The sequence below is a fragment of the Myiozetetes cayanensis genome, unplaced genomic scaffold, assembly GCF_022539395.1.
Source record: "Myiozetetes cayanensis isolate MyiCay16 unplaced genomic scaffold, myiCay2020 scf21, whole genome shotgun sequence".
Classification (NCBI taxonomy): domain Eukaryota; kingdom Metazoa; phylum Chordata; class Aves; order Passeriformes; family Tyrannidae; genus Myiozetetes; species Myiozetetes cayanensis.
In genome coordinates, this window is record NW_026087423.1 from 1,791,235 (window position 1) to 1,815,427 (window position 24,193).

The window sequence follows — 24,193 nt, forward strand, 5'->3', positions numbered from 1 at the left end:
GGCAACCAGCTGTCCAAATCCCACCAGTGACTTCACAGATGACATGAACACCCTCCAGAGGGTGTGGAAGAGCAGCTGATGGGGGCAAAAATCAAGTCATAATCCAACCAGAGGTCTTAATTTTTGGTGAGGGCACCCAGCAGGGGTGGGTTCCTCTGGAGAGGTTGGGTCACACAGGTGGGGTTCACACAACCCCCAGGGGGTCAAGGTTTCATGGGCATAGTTTGGAGCCTCTCCAGCTCTGGAGATGGATGTTTAACCCCCCCTCTCTCTTTTCCAGCTTCCCATTACTACAAGTACAAGCAGCAGTTCATTTTCCCAGGTAAGGCTCCCCGGATAACGTGGGGTGCTGGGATGTCCCCTGGAGGGGTGGGTGCATGGTTAGCCCTCCTAAATCCCTGTTTTTTTGCCAAGGAGGTTGTGCTGGGATGGGATTTGCCCCCTAAAAGCAGCACCTTGAGGCAGGGCCGTGCACTGTGAAGGTGCTGCGGGGTTGGGCGGCCCTGAGTGACACCCAGTGCCGGGTCAGGGTGTAACTAAAGCTGCTCTAGGGGGTGAAGAGAGGTTTTAAGCAGGGGTTTAGTTGCTCTGGGTGCCCCCCAGATCTCTCTCACTCCACTCTCCTCTCTCCAGATGTGGTGCCTGAGACTCCAACCCGAGCCCCACAGGTCGTCCTCCATCCCGTCACCTCCAGCACCATGTGAGTGGCTTCTCCATGCCTTTCCCAAGCAGTGCATCCTCCACAACCCCCAGGCACCCTTGGGTGCTCCCCTGGCTTTGCAGGACCCTCTGGGGCTCAGGGGTGCTGTTGGGGTGGGTGTTCCTGCTGCCCTGAGCCCGCTCACAGCTCTGGCTCGGGTCTTGGTGAGGAGAAGAGTTGAGAGGAGAAGACAGAAGGTTCATTTACAACCCACAGCGCTTCACTGGTAGAAAAAAAAAAATGGCTTTCACCCCAAGAAGCCAAAGCCCAAGTGATTAATTAAATTATAATAAAATTATGAGCAGATAACCAGGGTCTTTGAGGCAGTTTCAGTAAAGGTGGTTCTTGCAGCCCCACCTCCAATAATTTCGAGTTCAGCAAGTTTTGCACTGAAATCAACTGTGAAATGCAGTGTCTGATCAACCTTGGGACTGTCTCTTCCCAGCATGTTTGAGTTCTAATCCAGCATTCCCTGATGTCCTTCCCCTGCAGGGTCACCTGCTGATCCTTTTGCTAAGTGCCATTTTGGGAGGATTTTACGAGGCAGGAGTTTAACAGACAAGATCTGTCTCCCAGGGGCATCTCCCCTTGGGAGAGGGGATGGGAGGGACAGGGATGGAGCCCCTGTCCCGTGGGAAATTAATGGAAAAGTGGTGAAGTCGAAGCCCTGAAGTTTTTTTTCCCAAAACAAGGTGGCAGGTGTAGGGCTGGCAGGATTTTGGGGTGGAAATAACTTTCAATATGTGAAATCTGTGATTCCACTCTCCCTTTTCCCACTGAAAACAATCCATGGGAGTCACTGAGGATCCCCCTGGGCTGGGGTGGGTTAAAGAGCAGCTCTGGATACTCAGGATACTCAGGAGACAGGAATTTGTGCCCTGGATGGGGATCAGGCAGGAGGAGCTGCTGCTCCTGCAAACCACCTGTCCATCCTGATGCTCTGCAGCCACCCTGGGCTTTCCCTGCTGCTCCAAAAATCAGGATTGGCTCCTTTTGTATAGGCAGCTGGATTCCCCTGGGATTTATGGCTCTTTAGTGGCCATGGAATGGGATAGGACTCCCAGGATCACACTGTCTGAGTGGCCTGGTGTTGTGCTCTGCTCTCCGTGGGAAAGGATGTTGTTATTTATGTTCTTGAGGGTAATAATAATTATTATTAATATATTTGTATGATGCTTGAAAGCACCTGAGCTTCTCCAGCCAATTCCCTAACTCAGAACATTCCTAATTCCCTGTTAACTGTTGGATGCAGCAAGACCCTGGTGGTGGGAGGTGCTGAGTAAACAGAGAAGGAAAAAATCAGTTCCTGGCCCAGGCAGCTGGAAAACTCATCAAAATTGGCTGCTTTTGCTTTTGCAGGGAGGGTCTTTGAAACTTCCACTTCTCCAAAATAATTGAAAAACTCGTTTTCTTCTCTCCTGGCTGCAAATCAGTGTTGTCCTTTTGGAATTCTGACCTTGGAGATTCCTAAAAATGCCACAAGCACGAGGCCCAGTGTGGTCAGAACACGTGAGGGTGGAAATCTGTCCCCGGCTTAGCCAGGGGTGACACCTCCCAGGGCTTGTGGCAACGGAGCCTCCTCCCCTCGGGAGATGGGATGGAGAGCTATGTGTGCTCCCACATCACCAAACCCATCCTGGAACGTCACACATCCCATATGAGTGGATAATTTTAATCATCCCTGCTGCCTTCCCCTCTCCCATGGCAGCACCCTGGGGATGGAGGGTGAGAAGGGGTCCCAAATTAACAGTGAATACAACTCTTCTCCCCTCTGCTCCCTGGAGTCCTGGTGCAGGGATCAGGCCTCGATGCCCACACGTATTCCCAGCCTCCCTGTGGTTTTTTACCTGGTGCTAATTCAGTAATTCTTTCAACAGCCTGGAAGGAAACCCATTGCTTCAAATTGAAGTGGAGCCCACCTCGGAGGTGAGACGCTCACTCCTGTGCTTAATGGACCTTTATTTGATCTGCATCTCGGGGCACATTTTGCAGGAAGGGGAGAAGTTGAGCAGCTGTGCAGGGAAATTGCTGATAATTGAATTAAAGGCCAAGCATCCGTGTCCCCGCCCCATGGAGAGGGACCCTCACGGGCTCCCTGGGTGCCTTCAAGTTTATCATTCACTGAGGCTTTTTAAGATGCATTAAAAACGTGGTGGAGGGGAAGGAGGGAGGGGGAGGATGTAACTTTTGAAGGGTGTTGGGAATCCTGCAGAAAGTATAAACGTGAAGGGAAAAGTCAGAGCCATTCTGGGGGGGGAGCAGTGCCAGGGTGGGAGGAAACTCAGCTTTCAGAGAGGTTAATTAAATGCTCTGATGTGTCACAACCTCGTATTTAACCCCGGGGTAAATAAATGCCTTCCTGCAAACCCCAGGGACGTGGGGGAGTCACCACCCCCGGTGTTAACAGACCTGTGGATGTGGCACTTGGGGACATGGCCTTGTGGTAGCCTTGGCACTACTGGTTGAGGGCTTTTCCAACCTTAAGGATTCTGTGATTCCCTGAAAATCTGGGATTCTGCCGACTTTGCATAGCACGCAGCCCCCGCAGCTGGCTTTGGAAGCAAAGGGCCCCTGGTTCCTCTGGGTCTGAGCAAGCAGTAGGTGGGGCAGTGGGCTTTGATCCACGTTATATTCCTCATCTCCCCACCCTTTTCCACACCCCCTCCCCAACTTCCAGAACGAGGAAGGCCCCGAGGAGGCTCAGGAGTCCGAGGACGACTTCGAGGAGATGAACCTGTCGCTCCTCTCCGCCCGCAACTTCCCGCGCAAGGCCAGCCAGACCAGCATCTTCCTGCAGGAGTGGGACATCCCCTTCGAGCAGCTGGAGATCGGGGAGCTCATCGGGAAGGGCCGCTTCGGGCAGGTCTTCCACGGGCGCTGGCACGGCGAGGTGGCCATCCGCCTCATCGACATCGAGAGGGACAACGAGGACCAGCTGAAGGCCTTCAAGAGGGAGGTGATGGCCTATCGGCAGACGCGGCACGAGAACGTGGTGCTCTTCATGGGAGCCTGCATGAGCCCGCCCCACCTCGCCATCATCACCAGGTACGGGCCCCGGCGCCGGGCTGGGGTCTGGTTTTGATCTCCAGGGCACCTTCCTGCGGTCAGGGGTTGGTGTGGGGTGGTGTGAGCTGCCCCCACAGAGGGGTGCTCTCCACGTGCCGTGGAGCAGAGAGCAAACCCACCACGGTGTGCCCCGGCACCTTCATCTCTTGTGCAAGTGCAGCTCGAGACAGGAGTGGTTTGTGTTATCCAGGGACAGGAATAATCGTAGAATCCTGGAATGGTTTGGGTGGGAAGGGATCTTAAAGCTCATCCCGCTCCACTCTCTGCCGTGGGACACCTTCCACCAGCCCAGGTTGCTCCAGCCTGGCCTTGGACACTTCCAGGGATCCAGGGGCAGTCACAGCTTCTCTGGGCAACCTGTGCCAGGGCCTCCCCACCCTCACAGCCAACAATTCCTTCCCAGTCTCCCCTCTATCCCTGCCCTCTGGCAGTGGGAAGCCGTTCCCTGTGTCCTGTCCCTGCATCCCATGTCCCAAGTTCCTCTCCAGCTCTCCTGGGGCCCCTTTAGGCAGTGGAAGACTGGAAGGCTTCTTGCATCTTGATGGGGGGCCAACTGGGATTTGAGGGTCTCCCAAACCATGTAACAATTCCAGAGCTTCCTTAGTCTCAAAGAATTCCCACATGCCTGCCATCACCCACGAGCCCGGTGGGAAGTGGAGCGTGGAACTTCCCGTTGTGCTCCTTCCACGGGTGGGCAACCACAAAATCCCAGCTGGCCTTGAGGCAAAGAGGCTGCAGCAGCTCCTGGAGCAGCTGTTGTCATGTGAAACACATTTATCCCCGAGAATTCCGTTATTTCCTTCGCCCCCACCCCATGTTTTCCGCCACGGTGCCGCTTCACCTCCCACCCCGGGTGACTCTCTCTCTCTTTGAGAAGTTTCCCCAAGGTGAGGCTGAATTTTCCTCCTGGCAGCGTTTCAAAGAGCAGTGAAATGGCAACGCTTCCAACAGCCATCAGTGATGAAATATTGCATCATCCTTTCCGAACGTTCCCTTGGAAGTGGCACCTCCCAGCCCCCTGATCCCAGCTCTGCAGGGCTTGGGGTGAGGTGGGAGGAACTTTACTCTGCTCCTCGTTCAACAGCAAAGGATTCCATCCCAAATTTGTGTCACCTTGGTCCACTCCTTGCCCCGGTGGGTTCACGGACCGTGTTTGTCTCAGGAGTTCCATCCTCGGCAGACGGAGTGACTCCAAAGCGGGGCTGGCTCTCCCCAGCTGGGGACTGGGAAAATGATGCCTTTTATTCCGGACCAAAAATTAGCCATCTGGGAAAATTCAGCAGCGTTTCAGATCTCCATCTATTAACCAGCTTCGGGCCAAAAAGCTTTTGGAAAAGTGTGCAAACACATGTATTGATGGATGAGTCAGAGGCCCCATCCATGTGTTACACCCTGTTCCCAGAGGAAAACGCAGCGTCTCCAGCCCGCTCCCCACCATCCCTTTGCAGCCCCTGTTTGCTCAGCTTTTCAGTGCTATTCAATATCAAACCCAATATATTCCTTTAGTTATGTTTTTTTTTTAAGCCACACGGTGTTTCCTATTCTAATGCCTCTTTATAAAAAAACCATAAAGGTGCCACTGCTGACAGTTTGACAAAACAAATCCGTGCTCTGCAGCAGCCTGATGGATTAATATGAGGGCAGGGAAGGGCTTTTTGCCTTGTTTCTCTTCCCAGCTGCACTTGGTCCTTTTTTTTTAAGGTCAAAGTACAATTTGATTGAATTGCCCGAAATATAACCCAAGCTCGGAGCATCTCCGGGCGTCACTTGGGCTTTGCCTACAACCAACAACCCGTTTTGATCCACATCCTTCAAAAGCTGAAGCAGAGAGAGAGAGAATAGATGAAGGATGAGTAGATTAGGTGGGATGTTGGGCAGGAATTCCTGGCTGTGAGGGTGGGCAGGCCCTGGCACAGGTTGCCCTGAGAAGCTGTGGCTGCCCCTGGATCCCTGGAAGTGTCCAAGGCCAGGTTGGAGCAACCTGGGCTAGTGGAAGTTGTCCCTGTGCTGGTTGGCACAGAGGATGCAGGAAAACCAAAGGAGATGCTGGGAGGGGATTCAACTCAGTCTTAGAGAACTTTTGGGAAGCCCAGGACTGCATGAGTGTGTATTCCTTAGCCCAGGGCTGATTTCTGGACACAATTTTCCCACTTTGAAGCTTCCCATGGGGCTGGTGATTCCCCAGGAGGCACCTCGGAGCTCTCAGTCTCATCATTCCCATTTTCCAGGGTGACAGCACAGGGATTGTAGGATTATGGAACAGTTTGGGTTGGAAGGGACCTTAGAGTTCATCCAGTGCCACCCCCTGCCATGGGACACCTCCCACTAGCCCAGGTTGCTCCAAGCCCTGTCCAGCCTGGCCTTGGACACTGGATTGGGAATGGTCAAGGATCCTGGGAATGATTCAGGATGTTGGGAATGGCCCAGGATGTGGCACAGGGTGGGGAGGGAGACCAGTGACCCCAAGCAGTGCAGAGCATCACTCTTCAAACAGGAATTTTCCAAAGGGACTCAAGTTCTCCCCGTGGCTTTTTATGGGAATAACTTTAAACAAGGCTTTGCCTGGAGTGGGGGAAAACCATTCCCAGCTGCCCAGACACAAATCCAGAATGTCTGGAATTCCTCACCCACTCCTCCCTGTGCTCCTCCCCAGGGCAGGACCAGGGCTGTGCAGCCCCGTTTTTCTTCTGGGTGCCCAGAGGTGGTCGCTGGAGGCCGTTTTATTTTCCACCAAACCCGATTTCTTGGAGCTGTGAAAGAAATCTGTGTTTTCCTGCCGGCACACTGGGAGCAGCTGCCTGTCCCTGGAAGGGGCTTCACCACGTCGAGCCACCCGGCGCTGCCGGAAGGGGGTTATTTATAGACGGGTTTATTTTTGCTTTTTTCGCATCCCCACGTTTTCCTTCCTGATTGCTTGTGATATTCAAGGATTGTCTGATTAGCAGAAAGAAATCTCCCCTTCCAAAGCTGACATATCCCAGGGGGGAAAAGCTGGCGGGGGAAACTGAGGTAGCAGATTTACTGAGGGTGTGATGGAGAAGAGAAGGCTCCAGGGAGACCTGAGAGCCCCTTGCAGGGCCTAAAGGGGCTCCAGGAGAGCTGGAGAGGGACTGGGGACAAGGGGTGGAGGGACAGGACACAGGGAATGGCTTCCCACTGCCAGAGGTCAGGGTTAGATGGGATATTGGGAAGGAACTGTGGACCTGGCCCAGGTTGCCCAGAGAAGCTGTGGCTGCCCCTGGATCCCTGGAAGTGCCCAAGGCCAGACTGGATAGAGCTGGGAGCAACCTGAAGGTGTCCCTGCCCATGGCAGGGAGTGGAATGAGATGAGGTCCCTTCCAACCTTCAGGATCCCTCCCAGCCCAAACGAGTCTGTGGTTCTCGATCTGTGTCTGAACACGACAGTCTGGGTCGCCAGCAAAGGCAGAAATCCAGCATTTTTCAGCACTGGGAGGTGGTGACTCCAAGGAACGCTTCCATCAGAGCCACTAATAGATTTTCTCTTGGGTAATGAGCGGTGGGGACAGTTAACATTCATCTTAATTAGTCTTGAGCAAGAGGAGTGCGAGCCTTGGTGCTTTGAGCGCTGCTGAGCGGGTGGAGCGGAACAGCATCAAAGTCCTCGGCTCGGTGGAAATGAAAGGACTGAAAAAACACCCTGTTTGCTGCTCACAGGGAAATAACCAGCTGGGTTTGTTGGTGTTCAGTGAGACAAAGCCAGGCCTGGCTAAGCTTGTCTCAGCTCTTTGGGGCTTCTGGTCCCGGCCTGGGATTAGAGGTAAAGCCTCAGCCACCCAGAGGTCCTTCAGAGGATAAACTCTAACCCTTTTCTAATACCCACAAAGGTGGTGGATTGCAGGAATTACCATGTTTTAGGATTCTGGGTGTTGCTCCTGGGGAAAAAACAAAGGGGATTTTAATGCTTATTGATCCGAGGCTCCAAGTTCTCATCGAGTCCATAATGGAAGTGGGGGGATCAACAGACTGGGTGAGGCTCCTGCGGGCACACCGGGGGCTCCTGTTGGTTGGGAATGCTGTTTGGGAGATGGGAGCGAGGTTTTCTGGTCTGAAGGGCAGGAGAGGAGGTTGGGGGCTGGGGTTTGCCCGCACTTTGAGCTCCCTCTGCCTTGGTGTGTGGGGGAGGAGTTGGTGCAGCTTTGCTAAGATTCCCTGGTTCTCAGTTAACAGCCCAAACGTGGCACTCAGAGTCTGCATAAAGAGCCTGGGATTTGCTCCCTCAGGTGTTTCCAGCTGAGTTTTGGCCCCTCTCTTGTCGTGGTGTGGATGCCAGAGCGACTTCAGCTTTACAGGAGCCACCTCGATGGCCACTGGCGATGCCACCGGGGCCGCCTGGCCGTGATTTATGTCCCTGCTGTGACGTGCCAGGCAGACCAAGGAGAACGGTGAAGAACATTAGGAATTAAGCTTGACCTTGGCAGAACCACAAAAAGGGAATTAATTTGTTGAAGGTGCCTCTCAGCAGAGGAACTTGGAGTATTTCTGCCGGAGAGGGAGCATCTCCCAAGCCCTTCCCTGGAGCTGGTGGGCAAGGGGGGGGAGCACAAACCTAGTCCCTCTCCGTATGAGATGAAATGAGAGTTTGTTGTTTTTTTTATTCTCTGTGGCAAACTGGCTTTGATAACAGGGAACAAATTATCTGGCACTAATTAATAGGGAAGGTGTGAGAGCAAGGGATGGAAAGAATATCCAAGATATTTTCCTAGACAACTTTTTTGCACCACATGGGCTAAATATTGGGGGGGTTATTTTGATTTTATCGTTTATTTCTATGCTGGATTTTGGCAATAGCTGATGCTTGGCTGTGCTGCCTGGAGGAATAAGCCCAGCTCCTCACAAGGGATGCTCTCCCATCCCTGGACCCTGCTCCCTGTGGGCATGGAAGAGCTCTGGACGAAGCTCAGCTTTAAACCCTCGGCTCTTCCAAGCCTCTCCCAATGCCAAACCTCCTGACATTTACAGTGTCCCAGGATTTGGGACTTGTAAATCTTGATACTCAGGGAGCTGGGGGCTGAGGGTGTGGTGGGTATTTACCATGATTTGAAGGGTGGGAGGAGAGGGGAAGGTGTAAATCCTCACACTTAGGACAGAACAGACTGTGGGGCTTGGATTTTCCCAGGGGATGCTCCATGACTGTGCAAGCACCAGTGCCTGGTGCTTGCAGCCAGCCCTCTCCAGCGATCCATGTTGTCCATTTGAGCTTTTGGTGGACAACAAATTGAAGGCAGAACAAGGCCAGGCTGGATGGAGCCCTGAGCAACCTGACCTGGAGAGTGGCATCCCTGCCCATGGCAGGGGGTTGGAATGAGAGGGTCTTGAAGGTCCCTCCCGACCCAAACCGTTCTGGGATTCTGTGAAACTGGATTTTTCTCCTTGCTGCAACTCATTAAAGTGCATCCTATCAGCCTCCTTCCTGCCCTGGAAAGTTAGGTAGAAGCTCTAAATCCTGATGAGGGGGAGGGAAACAGACCCAGTGCTGGCACATTGTTTTTGTCTGTGCCAGGCTGGAAACATTCAAGGACAGGACGAGGGGGAATGGCTTCCCACTGCCAGAGGGTTAGATGGGATATTGGGAAGGGATCCTTCCCTAGGAAGGTGGGGAGGCCCTGGCACAGGTTGCCCAGAGAAGCTGTGGCTGCTCCTGGATCCCTGGAAGTGTCCAAGGCCAGGTTGGAGCAACCTGGGCTAGTAGAAGGGATTGGGAACTAGATGGTCTGTCAGGTCCCTCCCAACCCAAACCACTCCATGATCCCAGAGCACTTCTGAAGTGCCTTTCAGATCCCACCACTCCTGGGTGTGTTTTGGGAGCAGAACCCTGCCCATGTCCCAGCACCCGCTCTGGGAGCCGGATCATCCTCAAGTTGTTTTTCCCTTCTCTCACTTTCTGCTGCGTTCCCTCTGCTGGCAGTTAAATAATGGGGCTCGTAGATCATGGAATAAATAGGTATCGACTTCATGCCAGAGGCTGAATCAGAATTGATTGACCCGTGGGAATACACTCCCACCCAATCAATAGGAGGCCATCAGGCTGGATAAATCTTGATAACGACCGACAGCAGGAAAGTCAATATGTGTATTAATATATACATTAAGTGGGTATATATCTTCCAGCTGCAGACAGCGTGGCTTTTGGCAGCTTGTGGAGAGGGATGGGATGGGCTGGGGAGGAGACTGGAGTATCCTGAGCGAAGAGGATCATAGAATCATGGAATCATAGAATCATGGAATTATAGAATTGGACAGGTTGGAAAAGGCCTCTGAGATCATCAAGTGCAACTCTTGATCCAACCCCACCGTGGTTCCCAGCCCATGGCACTGATGCCACGTCCAGTCTCTGCTCAAACACCTCCAGGGACAGAGAATCCACCACTTCCCTGGGCAGCCTGATCACTCTCCATGGAAGAAGTTCCTTCCTGATATCCAACCTAAACCTCCCCTGGCACAACTTGAGGCCATGCCCTCTTGTCCTAGTGCTGGTTCTCTGAGAGAAGAGACCAACCCCACCTGGCTCCCCCTCCTGTCAGGGAGCTGCAGAGAATGCTGAGGTCTCCCCTGAGCCTCCTCCTCTCCAGGCTGAGCCCCCCCAGCTCCCTCAGCCTCTCCTCATGGGAATTGTGCTCCAGTCCCTTCCCCAGCCTCGTTGCTCTTCTCTGCACCTGCTCCAGCCCCTCCATGTCCTTCCTGAGCTGAGGGCCCAGAGCTGGACACAGCACTCCAGGGGTGGCCTCCCCAGTGCTGAGTGCAGGGCAAGAATCACTGCTCCTGCTGCCAGGAGCACCCTCAATGCCAGGGATCCTCTTTGTGGCCATTCCTTATTTTTCTGAGCACCCTCAGTGCCAGGGATCCTCTTTGTGGCCGGGAAGAGCTGCTTGTGAAGGAACCCCATGCTGGCATCCTGCCTAGCCAAGAAACAAATCATTCCCGTGACAGCACCATTCATTTTTTATTAATAATAATAATTATTACTATTCCAAAGTGCAGTTGGGTCCTAGCAAATCCAAAGATTTGCTTTATCCCCCTCTTCAAAAGAAGGGTTTTTTTTAAAATTTCTTTTCCTTCCTGAAGTTCAAATAGTTCAAAATAGCAGGAGGATCAGGGCAGAGGGAATATTTAAGGCTCCTTCAAAGGCGAGGAGGTCAAAGAGCCTTTGCACGTCCCCGTGCACCTCTCGGAGCCCATTCCAAGAGCATTCCTTTCCGAAGGCAGCAAGTGGCAGCCAAAGCATCAAGTATTTCCTGGTGGCTTTAGCCAAGCCACAGCCCTCACCTGTCTCCCAGCTCTCCTCCCTGCAGCTGCAGGAGAGCTCGTCTCCTCTGCCACCGTCTCCCTCAAATAAAAATGCCTGCAGTTGGCTTTTTCCTAAATAGCTTGTTTTTTTCCAAAGCGACGATGGATCGGAGTGACTTTTCGGGGAGGCTGATCCCCCTCCTCCTCCTCCTCCTCCTCCTCCCTTCCCCCTCCTCGTGCAGCGCTCGTGGTTGGGCTGTGCCGGCTGCAGTTATCTCCCGTGCCAGCTGCTGGGAGGAAAATTCTGCTGCCTAAGTAATATCCATCCAAAGCCGGTGCTCCCATCGGGAGATAGCGGGTGCAGGATGAGGGGGAGTCTCTCCCAGGGCTTTTCTGTCTCTCCGCTCTGGTTTCGCCCTGCAGAGGATCCTGGCAGGTGACGAATTCCCGGTTTTCCCGTTGGGGTTGCTCTGAGAGACTTGTGGAAGGGTTGAGTTGGGAGCTGGAGTTTGGTGGGACGAGTGTTTTCATCCCAGAGGGACCGGGCTCTGGTGGGTGTTGATGCTCAGTGTCAGCGTCTGCAGGTTTGGGCCAAGAATTTTGGGGCACTGAGTTGCTACTGCTTTCACAGAATCACAGAATCATTGGGAAAATCATCCTTCAGATCATCAAGTCCAACCCTTGGGTTGGAAAAGATCCTTCAGATCATGGAGTCCAGCCAGCACTGCCAAGGCCACCACTGACCCATGTCCCCAAGGGACACATCCACATGACTTTTAAATCCTCCAGGGATGGGGATTCCACCCCTGAACTGGGCAGGACAACTCTTTTTCAGTGAAGACATTTTCCCTAATACCCTAATTTTCCCACCTTGGTCGTGATCCAGTGTAAATGGATGGTGCTTTTCAGGGTCTGGGGAGGAAGGAAGCCACACGTTGCCTTTGTTTGAAGCAGCAGGAACAGGGGGAAAGGCAAGTGCCTGCTTGGGGTGGAAAGGAGAGGACAGTTGTTGTCTTGGGGCTGCAACATTCCCATGCTAAACCTCGAAATACTGCATATGTGTGGCTCAGAAGAGACCTGCTTCACTTCACCTGGAGATTTTGGTGGTGAATCCCAGTGAAACCAGTGCTGAGCATCCCTCAGGGGACAGGGGAACCTGGAGACATCTCTGTCCTTAGACTGAGACCCAGTGAGCTCCTTGCAGATCATGCTGGGGAGATCCTGGTGTCCCTGGGGGGGTGTTTGGATGCAGAGGGTCCGGGGAGCTGCAGCTGGGTGGTGCCACTGCTCCAGCATGGCAGGGAGGATGAGATTCCCTATCAACTTAAGAGGAGAACAAAGCCTAGGGATAAAAATCACCCCAAAGCTCTCCCTTCTTGCTGCTCTCCCAGCCGTGTTTGATTTCCCATTTTGGGAACCGCACTGGGAGGTACCGAGTTGCAAAAGCACAACTGCCAGACCCCTCCAAGAGAGAAAAACGAGCCAGTATAGGGGAAGAGCTTGAAAACTTCCCAAATAAGTCAGGAGCGGGTAGATACACTCAGTATTTCTTTTTCCCTCTCTGCCACGGCTGGTCCTTCTCCAAGGAAATTAAATAAGTCCCAGCTCAGTGGTTCCTGTTGCTGTATCTTTCTTAATATTCCCCAAAGGTTCCCTTTTTTTCTCTGTGAAATACTAAAAATGAGTGAACTGGTGGCGAGTGTGGAAGCATCCAGGCAGCCCCTCCTTGGTTCTGTCTTTCCTCCAGCACAGACGTAACCTGCCAGCAGAGGCATTTTTATATTAAAGCACTTCTTATTAATTCCCCCCTCCCTCCCCCCGTGTCTCCCCTGGGTGTTTAGTGCTGGCTATCACCATGGAATCGGAGCTGGCTCCCCATAAATCCATAGAGCGGGCGAGTAACGAGCTTCCCGGGCTCTGGCATTTGTCACTTTGGGGGGTTCCCATGAGCCTGTTGGATCTCAGAGGTGTTTCTGGGGGTGGTGGGGCAGGGGGGAGGAAAGCCCAGAGCACTGGAGAGCAACAGCAGCCAGCCCTTCCATTGGCTTGGGAGGGATCCCTGCTCCAGGCCAGGATCCCTGCTCCAGGCCAGGCTGGGGTTGCAACCCTGGGGAAATGTTGGCCAGTGATGTCAAGGTGGTGGCCACCAGTGTAGAGGTGTTGGCCACCAGTGTAGAGACCATGGGTGTCAGTGTAGCGGTGGTGGCCACCAGTGTAGAGGTGGTGGCCATCAGTGTAGAAGCAATGGCCATCAATGTGGAGGTGATGGCCATCAATGCAGAGGTGGTGGCCACCAATGTAGAGGTGACGGCCACTAGTGGAGAGGTGATGGGCACCATTTCAGAGGTGGTGGCCATTAGTATAGAGGTGTTGGCCATCAATGTAGAGTCAATGGCCATCAGTTTGAAGGTGGTGGCCACCACTGTAGCGGTGGTGGCCAACAGGGTAGAGGTGATGGCCAGCAATGTGGAGGCAATGACCAGCAGTGTAGAGGTGATGGCCACCAGTGGATAGGTGATGGCCATTAGTGCAGAGGTGATGGCCACCAATTGTACAAGCGATGGCCATCAATGTAGAGGTGTTGGCCACCAGTGCAGAGGTGATGGCCGTCAGTGTTGCAGAGCAGGGATGGAATGTTGCATCCACAGTGGATGGATGGGGCTGTGTTCACGCCGAACAGCAAGAACACCAAGAGGCAGCGCTCCAGCTCCCTCCCGGATTGTTCCTCTGCGAGTCGCCTTGGCTTTGCTCCCGTTGCTGATGCCTTCAGCCCACGTTGGGAAATGCAGAGTGTTTATAAAGCAATTTGGGATTTGGCTTGCTTGGCTGAACACTTCAGAAACTCATTTTGAGTAGAGAGTTGCATCTGCAGTGGGGTGAGGCTGGGACTGCCCTGGCGCCGGGGAGGGCTGCGGGCTGTGCCAGTGCCGTGGCTCGTGGTGGACCAGGACCTTTGCATCTCTCTGAGCCACCTGGACAGGCTGTCCCTGCTTCCCCTCAGCTCTGGATGGGGTTTGATCACTGCACGGCACCGGGGCATGTGCCATCAACCTGCCTGCTCTGCCGACAGGTGGGACGGAGAAGTTCAGGAGGAGAGCACAAGTGTTCCTTCATGAGTGCGCGCTTCAGCGGTGAATGAACAGCCATCCGCCTCGCGATGCAAATCACCTGCCTTTGTCTGCGGCGCCAAGCGTGGGCGGTCTGCGGCCCTGCCATCCTCAGCCTGCCGATGGTGCCTCAATGCCCCCGTGGAGCGCAGAGCTCTCCCAGCGGGAAGGCGGGAGATGATTCCCGTGCCCCGCGCTTTGTTCCTGCCGCTTGCACCCGAATGGGGAGCGATTGAACGGCAGGCGAGGAACAAGGGGAAGCGAAATTGTTGGGCTCTGCCGTGAAAAGGTTCTGCAGGTGGTGGCTGAATGGGCTCAGGTGCTGCATAATAGGTATCAACCGGCCTTTATCTCTGTGCTGGCAGCTCCTTATCCGGCAAGAGAACTCCGCTGTGCCGGTCGCTGGTTGAATCAGTTCGGAGCGGTTATTCATTGAGGGGAGGAGAGAAGCACCTGGGCTGCCTGGGAGGCTCTCCCAGGGTCTGAGGAGCAGTGGTGACATGTCCCATGTGCTGGTACCACCACCCCTCCTGGGGATGAGTGGTAGCCGCTCTCTTTGTGCCAGGGCTTGTGCTGGCTCCATCCGCTGCCTCCTTTAATGCCATCCCTCTGGAAATGAAGTGGAGAGATGGGAATCTCGTCAGTCAAGAGCTGCAGGCTCTGCTCTCAGGGTTATCTCAGCAGCTCAGATAGGCAGAAATTTGAGGATTTTCCTCTAAACAACCCTTTGCCAGGAAAACAGCTGATCTTAACTCACTTTAGGGCCGAAATCAAGCCCGGTCCCAGCGCTAATCCACTCACAGTATTTACAATGTCAATTTGGGACCAATTCAGGCCATGAGCAATTCACTGTAATGGGTTTCTCTGGGGGAAAACAAGCCTTTGCCAGGGAATGGGGAGGGCTGGGGGAACTCCTTTGTGTGCAGATAGGTCGTGGAGGTGGCTGTTGTGTAGCAGAGCTTAAAACTTCTCAGGTTGATGTGCAGAAAAACACACTGTAATGGAAGGAGAGTTTGTGCCTGTCGTTACTTTGCAACCTTTAATTCTGGTTGCAGAAACCCGAAGGGTTTTATCGCTGATTTCCAAGTAGGAGTTTGAGTGCTTGGATCCTAATCTTCAGCAAATTCACATTTGACTGCAGCCGAGCTATTGCAGAAGATAGGGAGTGACGGGTTTAGAGAGAGATCGTGTTTGGAATTGCGGTTGCCTTCGCTCTGTGTCCAGCTGGGCTGCTCAGGGACGTGCTGAGACACCTGACCAGGGAAAACCATCCCTGAGGAGGTTGCTCCTGCCCTAAAATCCCCACCACTTGTGTCCAGCAACGCTATTTCCAACATAGCCGGTGATGAAATATGTTGGAGGGTGCTGTTGTCTTTCCAAAACCCAGGAGATTATGGGGCTGGTCCCGTTCCTGCTTTGCTGCTTGACCTGAAAATTGTGCTCTCTGCCCACGGAGGGACGTGGAGCTTTTGGCTCGGGAGCAAGAGGGACCTTTGTGCTGATGAGCTTCTGAAGTTTGGGTTTCTTCTGGGTTTTGTAGACTCGTGGGATAGTTTGGGTGGGAAGGGACCTTAAAGCTCATCTCATCCCACCCCCTGCCACGGGCAGGGACACCTTCCACTAGCCCAGGTTGCTCCCAGCCCTGTCCAACCCTGCCTGGTGTCCCTGCCCACGGCAGGGAGCTGGAACTCTAAGGTCCCTCCCAACCCAAACCATTCTATGATTCTATTCCATGATTCTTTTCATCCCAAAAGGACAGAACCTGTTATTTTCCAGGGGCCAAATCCAGCCCCGTGCTTGGTGTTCCCGGGGCCGCAGGAACCGGGAGCGGGCAGAGCGGCGGAGCCGAGCTGCGGATGCAGCTGGGGGAGAGCAGAGGAATTAAACCCTGTAACTTTTAATTTAGGAACTAGAACAGAATCAAATTAACACCTGCGGGTGCTGAAGGCTCTCTAACGAGATGTGTGTCGGGGACTTGATTTCCCAGGCACAGGTATCCAGTCTCATCCTTCCAAAGTTGCCTGTAATGAGCGTGGGTGGATATGGAAAAGCAAAAAAAGTCCTTTTTTTTTGTGGGCGGGAGTCGAGGCAGCATCCACCCACGGACTCCATTATGATATTCAAATGTCAATATATTTTTAATTGGTTTATATCCCCACCACCACCCCTCCCCCCTCCATCCAGCTGCCTTTGGTAATTAAGGCTCTGTAAATAGATTTTACAGTAATTGGTACGAGAAGGAAAATTGGAGGACATTGTACAGTGCATTGGGTTGGGTTGTTCTTTTTTTTTTCCTTTTCTCCCCCTGCCTGTCTTTCCTCTTTTGACTCATGTTACATCTGTGAGCATTGTATCCTCTGGGGGAAGGGGCGGGGAGCCGTGGCCAGTTTTGCACAAAAACTCTGGAGCGAGAGGACCAGGTGGTTTGCTGATGGTTGGGACAGGGGGAAGAGCCAGGAACCAGCCCAGGATACCCCTTACGGTGCTCCAGGGCCAAACTGGGGAGACCCCTAAACTCCACGCTGGATTCCATCTGCCTTGAGACGTGGCCAAAGCTCTTGTGATTGTTTATAATTCCCAGCCGCTGCCTTTTGTCACTTGGGGGTGTTTCTTAATCTAAACTGTGGGGTTTTCTCTTTCCCTTCTCCCATTCTTTCAGCCTGTGTAAAGGACGGACTCTCTACTCGGTGGTGAGAGACGCCAAAATCGTCCTGGATGTCAACAAGACGAGGCAGATAGCACAAGAGATTGTGAAGGTACCGTGTGGTGGGGGCAGCCCGGCACTGGGGGTGGTCTGGATCCAGCCCAGATCCCGGGGGGATCACCCTGGGGAGTGGGAGAGAAGCAGCCAAGGATTCTGGGCAGGATGGTCCTGCTTGGCTCTAAAATCCAGGTCTCTTCGACCTCCCTCATGTGCTTTGTGTGGCACCAAGGCTTCCATGGGGTCCCCATGACTGGGGCTCATCCCTGTCACTGCTCCTCTTCCCTCTTGGAAGTGCAGGTGCTGGAGCCCAGCTTTGCTCTGGGAATGAGTTGCTGGTTGGATATTCCTCTCCTCTTGTGAATGAAAAAAAAAAAAAAGTAATAGTCACAGAATTCCAGAATGGTTTGAGTGGGAAGGGACCTTAAATCTCATCCCATCCCACCCACCCCCTGTCATGGGCAGGAACACCTTCCGCTTGCCCAGGTTGCTCCAAGCCCCTTCCAACCTGGCCTTGGACACTTCCAAGGATCCAGGGGCAGCCACTCTCCTGGCCACATGCTGTTAATAATCTGCTGGTGGCCTGAGGTTTCCACATCTCCATAGCAAAGGCATTCCCAGAGCCAGGGCTCCTGGAGTGTTGGTGGCAGGATGCTGTGGTGCCACGAGGCAGAGCACACGTACATTTTTGAGATCTGAAAAGGTTTATCCTCTCCTAGAGATGACTCAGAGAGCATCTCTGACACTTCAGACGTGACACTGGGGAGGATCCTCACATGGCAGGCTGGAGTGGCTGGGAATTTGGGTCCTGAGCCATCACAGCTTTCCAGAGGGTGTCTGCAGCGGCCCCTGTGCCCGAGAGGTGTTGAGCTGTCTGCCAGAGTTGGGTTGTGCTGTGGTTCCAAACCTGTTTATCACCAAATGATACCAAAAGTATTTGGCACCTGTCCCACCCTGTGCCCTGCTCAAGGTCAGCCAACACCTCCACCTCAGAGCCCAAATCACCTGGGGCTGAGCTCACATTTAACATATTTCTGGGGAGGGAGAGGGGGGGAAATAAGGTTTTCTGGCAGATCTTCACCCCCCTTAAATATTCAAATCTGTGTTATAAACCACGGGCTCTGCAGTAGATCCTGGATGGTGCGGTCCCCTGGACGGTGCTTAGGCTGGCTCTGATTGCCTGTTTTGCATTTATTCACACCCAGATTCAGCAGAGAGCATATTGTTTCTAAGCTTTTTAATTTCGATTCCTCAGAGTCTCCTGAAGTCCCTGGGCAGGAGCTGACAGAATGAACCCCTTTGCTAAGCCAAGCACTACAAGGGGTGTCTTGGAGCCACGGCCTGAACTGGGGGTGTCTGAGGCACCAAGGGCCTCTCTCCTCTTAATTTTATTTTTTATATTTTCCATTTTTAGATCAGGATTTTTCCCCACTGAGGAAACACATAGTTCAGCCTCATATTTTTTTCCCCTGACTCGTGCTCAGGGTTCTCACCTCCCGGGTGTTCCCAGAGGGAGATTCTGGCTCAGTTGAGCCCCTTTCTCTGGGCAGGTTCATTGCTTGGTGTGGGTTTTGAGGAGGAGAAGAGTGTTGTCCTGCAGCTGGTGTGTGATAGGAACAGCTTTGGCAACCTCAAACTCCCCGTGGGGTCGAGAGGCACCACCACCACAGTGGAGAACATCAGCAACATCATCACTGTGAAGCAAATCAGCACGACCACGTGTGGACCTGGTTCCACCCCCGGCAGCATCCCTGCGTCCCTGCATTCCTTCTCCTTGCAAGGATGGGATTGGGTGCTCCTGTTTCAACCCACTGCAGGGCACGGGGACTTTGTATCTGCCCCAGGTCCCCGGAGGAGTCAGCAGAGGTCCAAAGGCTCAGCTGGGGGCTCAGTCCGTGCTCTCCCTGTGCACCGGAGGGAATTTAAGACAGAGGGAATTCAGGACTGGCTCAGTAACAGTCGTTTTGTTGCAGAAATAATTCTGAGAGAATTTCTGAGGCCTGTCACTAGAGAATGACTTCTTGGTTTGGAGACCTAGATCAGCATGGTCACACGTTCAGTCCTATCTTTCTGTGCAAAAACTGAGGGAATTTAAGGCAGGAGAAGTCCATGACAGCCCTGTCACTGTGCTGTGACCCAACCACGTGGCCTGGTTGTTGCTGCCAAAGCTTCCCGGCCTTCCCACCTCTCCACCCCAACTTCCAGCAGATATTAAGAATGTTTTGGTGGCCCTGGAGGTGACGGGTGTGGAGAAGCAAAGGAAAACCCCAACCCCTTGGTTTGGGTGGGCTTGGGGCTGCATTGCCCACACGAGCTGGAGGCTTTGGCTCTGCCGCCCCATCACAGCAGTTGTTTGACTTTATCCTTTGAATCCTGCTATGTGATGGAAGAGCTGTTAAGCTGATTGGATTAGTGCGTGCAGGGGCTCTCCTTATCCCGGGATTCTCCAGAGGCGAGAGTGGAATTATCCAGGGATGGATGCCGGCAGAGGGAGCTGCCTTTTCACACACGCCTGGCAGCCGAGCAAACGAAGGCATTCCTGGGCCCAGAGTGTTTTCTCATGGATCATCCCCGGGGGGTGAAGGTGGCAGGGCTGGAATTTGCAGTTGGATCTCCCTGGAGCAAGGTGAGGGATTTGGGGTTGGCTCAAGAAATGCCTTCAGCAAAGGCCTGACTGTGCCTGGGGCTCACATGGAGATGAGTTCCCACCCGATCTGGGTGAACATGGCAGCAAAGTCCCTGCTGCTGCTCTGTGATCCCACCACCCTCAGCCCCTGGGAGCATCCCCATGGAACTGGGACCCATCCTGCCCCACGGCTGCTCCTTGCAGGAGGAACCTTGGAATGCTGCCCCTCGCTCAACCCTGGCACTTTGTGAAGGTGACGGTGACATTTGAGAGCAGATTTTTAAATCTCATCATTATTTCATGTGCTGGGAACTGGAGACCCCTAATTAATCCCGGTGCCTGGAATGGTCCTGACATCCAGCTGCAGCTGGAGTATCTCAGAGCCAGCCACAGCCCTGGATCCTTTCCTTCCTCCAGCATCCCTTGGCAGAGGCCCTTCAGGATTTGACTGCCACGGGGTCCAGTGAAACCCCCGTACCTTGCTGGGTTGGGGCGTTTTCAGTTCGCCTTCCCAGTTTTCCCAGATGGCAGAATTTGGATCGCGTCTTGCAGCTCCACATCAGCCACCAGCTTAAAAAATATGTTCTTCTTCCCCAGCCTGCATGGTTAATGGTGATAGATGAAAAGATCAGGCCTAGGATGGATGGATCCCTGTGGAAACCCAGTTAATAAATCCCCCTCTCCGGTGACAGACAAGCGATAACTCGCTCTTGAGCAACAGTTTGCCGGCCTGTTGGGCATTGATCCTCCTCTACGTCGAGTTTTCCCTCAGTTCTGCTTGTGAGAGTGAAAAGTGGGCCAGCAACAGAATCCCCGAGGAAGGCAGGATAAATGTCTTTTATCCCCCTCCCCGTTCCCAGAGCCGGTTGCCCCGTGGAGCTGAACATCCGCCACGCGGAGCTGCCGGCAGTCGGCTTGATTTGCCGGCGCTGAACCAGCCCCGGTGCAGGAGCGCTCGGATTTCCCACCCGTGGCCCTTTTTTTTTTTTTTTTTTTTTTTGCATCATTAGCAATAATTTTAATTAACCGCCGAGTCGTTTTTTCCTGGGGGAAGGGAATTAAGGCGAGGACTCCTGCGAGGAGCTCGTTTCCAGGCGGATGGGGCCGGTGTGCGCGTCGGAAGCCCCCGAACGGCTCAGCCGGGGCGTTGCGACAGAGAGCGTTGACTTATTACCCTCCTCTCCCAGCCCCGAAAGGGAACGGGGGCGAAAACATCATCATCATCAATTTCCCAGCGGAGCATTTCGGGGAAGTGGCTGCTGCTTTGGTTTGCTGCTAATTTTTCTCGCGTAATCAATTAATCAGGAAGATGAGTCGCAGCCGAGACACCCACACCGGCGAGCGCCACACGATGCTCATCCCCAGCCAGGGATCCCTCCAGACACCTGCTCTTCCTGCCAGGGGTATTTTGGGATGTGCAGCCTCTGGGGTTCACCTTAGGGGTGCTCATACCCCGGCTCTCCCTTGGGGCTCCCCCTGCCTGGGTGTTATCCTCTGGGTTGGTGCTGCCTTTTTAAATTTTGGGGTATTTTGCTCTCTCTTCCCTCCTAGGGAATGGGTTACCTGCACGCCAAGGGGATCCTCCACAAGGACCTCAAGTCAAAGAATGTTTTCTATGACAATGGGAAGGTGGTGATCACCGACTTCGGCCTCTTCAGCATCTCGGGAGTTCTCCAGGCGGGCAGGTAGGACATGGCGTGGGAGAGACACTGGAGTTCTTCTCCATGCCCTGTTGAGCTGGGCACTTCGGGAAAGAGCCCCAAAAACCCTTCTGTGCCTTTCTGTGCCTGCAGCCTTGGCAGATGAGCGTTCCAGGTGCCTTTGAGTGCCCTGGGGCTGTTCAAAGCTGGTTGGAGTTGGTCCCTAGGAAGGAGCACGATGCTGCGTGGCAGCCTCTGCGTCAGAGAGGCACGTTGTGTCTCTTGGACCCAACCTCTTCCCATGGGATGCATCATTTCCATGGCCAAACCACCCTGCAGCCATCCTGGGGATGCTCCTCAGGCTCTGTTTCTCCGTGGCAGGTTCATCCTTTGGCCTTTCCCTAACATATCATTAAAAATCCCTGGAATCTGCTTCATCTCCAGCCTGGGTCAAGTGGTTCCATCCCTGTGCTGTCCTTTTGCTGCTCTGGTGACATTTTGGGTGGCACAAACATCTGGCCATGGTGTCTGTGCCGAGCACAGAGCAGCACACAGACAAAATGAGAGCCAAGCTTGGGACATTTGCAGCACTGTGACATTTTTGGGTTCTCCGAGGGTTTAAATCCAAACCATTTGGTAAATGTTCCTTATGAAATTTCCTTGTCCCAGTGCTCTGGGAGGTTTTCCAGCTGTAGGCATGGCAGGGCAAAGGGTTTCAGCAGTTGGGGGAAGGAGGAAAAGCAAAGCTCAGGGGAAAGAAAATAGAAGATAAGAGCATTGCTGACTTTTCCCACCTTTGTCACCAAACCCTTCGTGTCAGCAGCAGTACAGGCAGGTTTCCTCTGGCAGCACCTCCTGGTCCTTCCAGCCTCCATCATCCCATGTGATGGGGTGTCCCTGGAGAGGTTGTTGAGGCTGGTCATCACTTTATGGTGCTTAGGAGATAAAAACCACCTTGGAAATCATATGTATTTTTTCCCCTAGTTCCCTAGTCCAAGGATTTTAGAGGAGAAGGTGGTGGCTGATTCTCTCCATGCCCCTCTGCTCATGGTGAATGGGCAGCCAGGCCTCCCATTCTGCCTGCACAAATATCATCTGGTTTGGCACAGACTTAGCCAAAAGCTTTGGGAATCCAAGAAACCCCATCCAGAGTGGGGTTTTTTGCCTCTGGTTTAGCAGCTGAGCAGGAGGGTTGGGGCTCAGGTCCTGCCAGCATGGAGGCACAGCTTGTTCTGGCAGCGGGAAGAGGATTTGGGTTAAAATGTCCAAGCTTTGCCAGGAATCTTTGCTGTGAAGAAAGTCAGAGATGCTCTTGAGGGGAAATGAGAGGTGAAATGCTGGGGGAATGGGGTAGAGGATGAGGTGGGCAATGCGTGGCCATCCCTGCTCAAGCCTGGGGTGTCACTTGAGGGGGGATTACTCCAGGGCAGGAAGGATGGGCAGAAAAGCAAGGCTGGACAGAAAATGAGCAGTGTTTTGATAGAAAAATTGAGAGAATGAGAAAATTCCTGCCCTGAGGAGCTCCCAGCATGGCTGTGGGTGGAACATGTTTTCTGCTGGGGTAGAGCTGAGAGAAGACTCTTCAAACACCACAGATTTTGAAGCAGCAAATGTCTGCAGATCACCTTTCCAGGGTGGTTTTTTTGCTGGTTCCAGTTTCTCTCAGAAGAAGAAAAGTAGTGAAGCCAAATTTTGGGTCTTTGGAGGTTTGGACAAAGGTGTGTGGAGAAGGCAGGAAATTCTGGAGGTCAGGTTAAGGGTGGTGACATTCCAGCTGTGAATGAACTACAGACCAGCCTGGTTTAAAGGGTTAAAACACTTTCTGCAGTGACCTGGTGATCTGGTGGCTCATCCTGGTGAAATCAGATTTATTTCTCCATTGTTTAAATGTTCCTGGGCTCGGGAGGGGCTGATCTCTGATTAGGAGGAGCGTGAGGTGGGTTTCGAGGAGTCTGCTCTTGCTTTGCCTTGGGGGTGACTTGTCCTTGGTGGGTTCAGAAGGTGCTCAGCTGGTTGGGCTCCTCCTGCTCGTGGCAGTGGCAACTTTTGTCATAAAACCTGAAATCCCAGCAATCAGAACACCCTTGGGATCACATTAAAGCTCAGCCCCCGTTGCTGGAGGCTCAGAACCCCCAGCTGAGTGCTCAGATGGAGCTCTGCAGAGGGATGAACGGGATCACATAGAGCTGTGGATCCAAACCCCATCCCTGGAGCATCCCAAGGCAAGCCTGAACGCTGCTCGTGGGATATCACAGCCCTGAGCTGCTTAAATGAGCGCAAATAAAAGCTCCAGGAGCAGAGCTGGCCTTGCTGAGGGCGGTGGAGCAGATCCAAGTGCTGCCCACTCCATCCTGCTCCCCGCTGCCTGCCCGGGGCGGAGATGGCACACACCGGGAAGGGCGAGGGAGCTCCTCCACATCCTCCCTAATTGCCCAGGTGCTTAATGCTGGCTTGTAATTAAGAGCTGTGTGGGCTGGAGGATGGTGGGGAGTGGTTAGGGGGGAGCTGAAAGCCTCCCCTCTGTGCCTAAGTGCTCTTTTCCCAGCGGCTCCTGGGGCCGGAGGGTCCGTGTCTTGCCAGAGCCGCTGATTGTGGCCGTGGCTCCATCACAGTGGGGGGAAAAGGAGCCTCCAGACCCCACAGGAGGAAAGGAGACCTAATCAGTGATTCCCTGCACCATCAGTGTCCTTCCCTAAGGAGGGGGTTCCTCCTCTGGTCACTGAAAGATTTATAGGGGATGCCTTCGAGATGGGGATGCCTTTGGAGACAGGAGGATCTGGCCGTGTGGGAAAAGCCAGCCAAGGAATCAGCAGCTGTGGTGGAAGTTTTGTCCTGCCCCTGTGCCTGGGTGGTGTCCCTTGCTGCTCTGGGATTTTGGCCCCAGCAGGACAGATGTCCCCCCAGCCATCTTTGTCCTTGTGCATCCCTGTTTTTAGGAGGGGTCCAAAGCACAAACAGGGAGAAATTCCCGATAGAGGCTCTTCCTTCTCCATCCCAACATGACATGGGACAGTTTTTGTTACCTCCTGCTGCTGAATTCGGGCTCAGACACAGGGTCAAGCTGCTTAATGTGTCACCACCAGCAGCAATTCCTGCCTGTTTCCCTGC

At 53.5% G+C, this 24,193-nt stretch overlaps 1 protein-coding gene across 1 annotated transcript in view; it reads left to right on the top strand.

The window, feature by feature from the left end:
• KSR2 (kinase suppressor of ras 2) overlaps positions 1 to 24,193 on the top strand; it is a 78,940-nt gene that overhangs the window by 50,071 nt on the left and 4,676 nt on the right. The window contains 6 exon segments of the mRNA XM_050318247.1: positions 281 to 322; positions 634 to 700; positions 2,578 to 2,626; positions 3,378 to 3,745; positions 16,778 to 16,874; positions 20,997 to 21,130. Coding sequence (XP_050174204.1) covers positions 281 to 322; positions 634 to 700; positions 2,578 to 2,626; positions 3,378 to 3,745; positions 16,778 to 16,874; positions 20,997 to 21,130 — 757 coding nt within the window.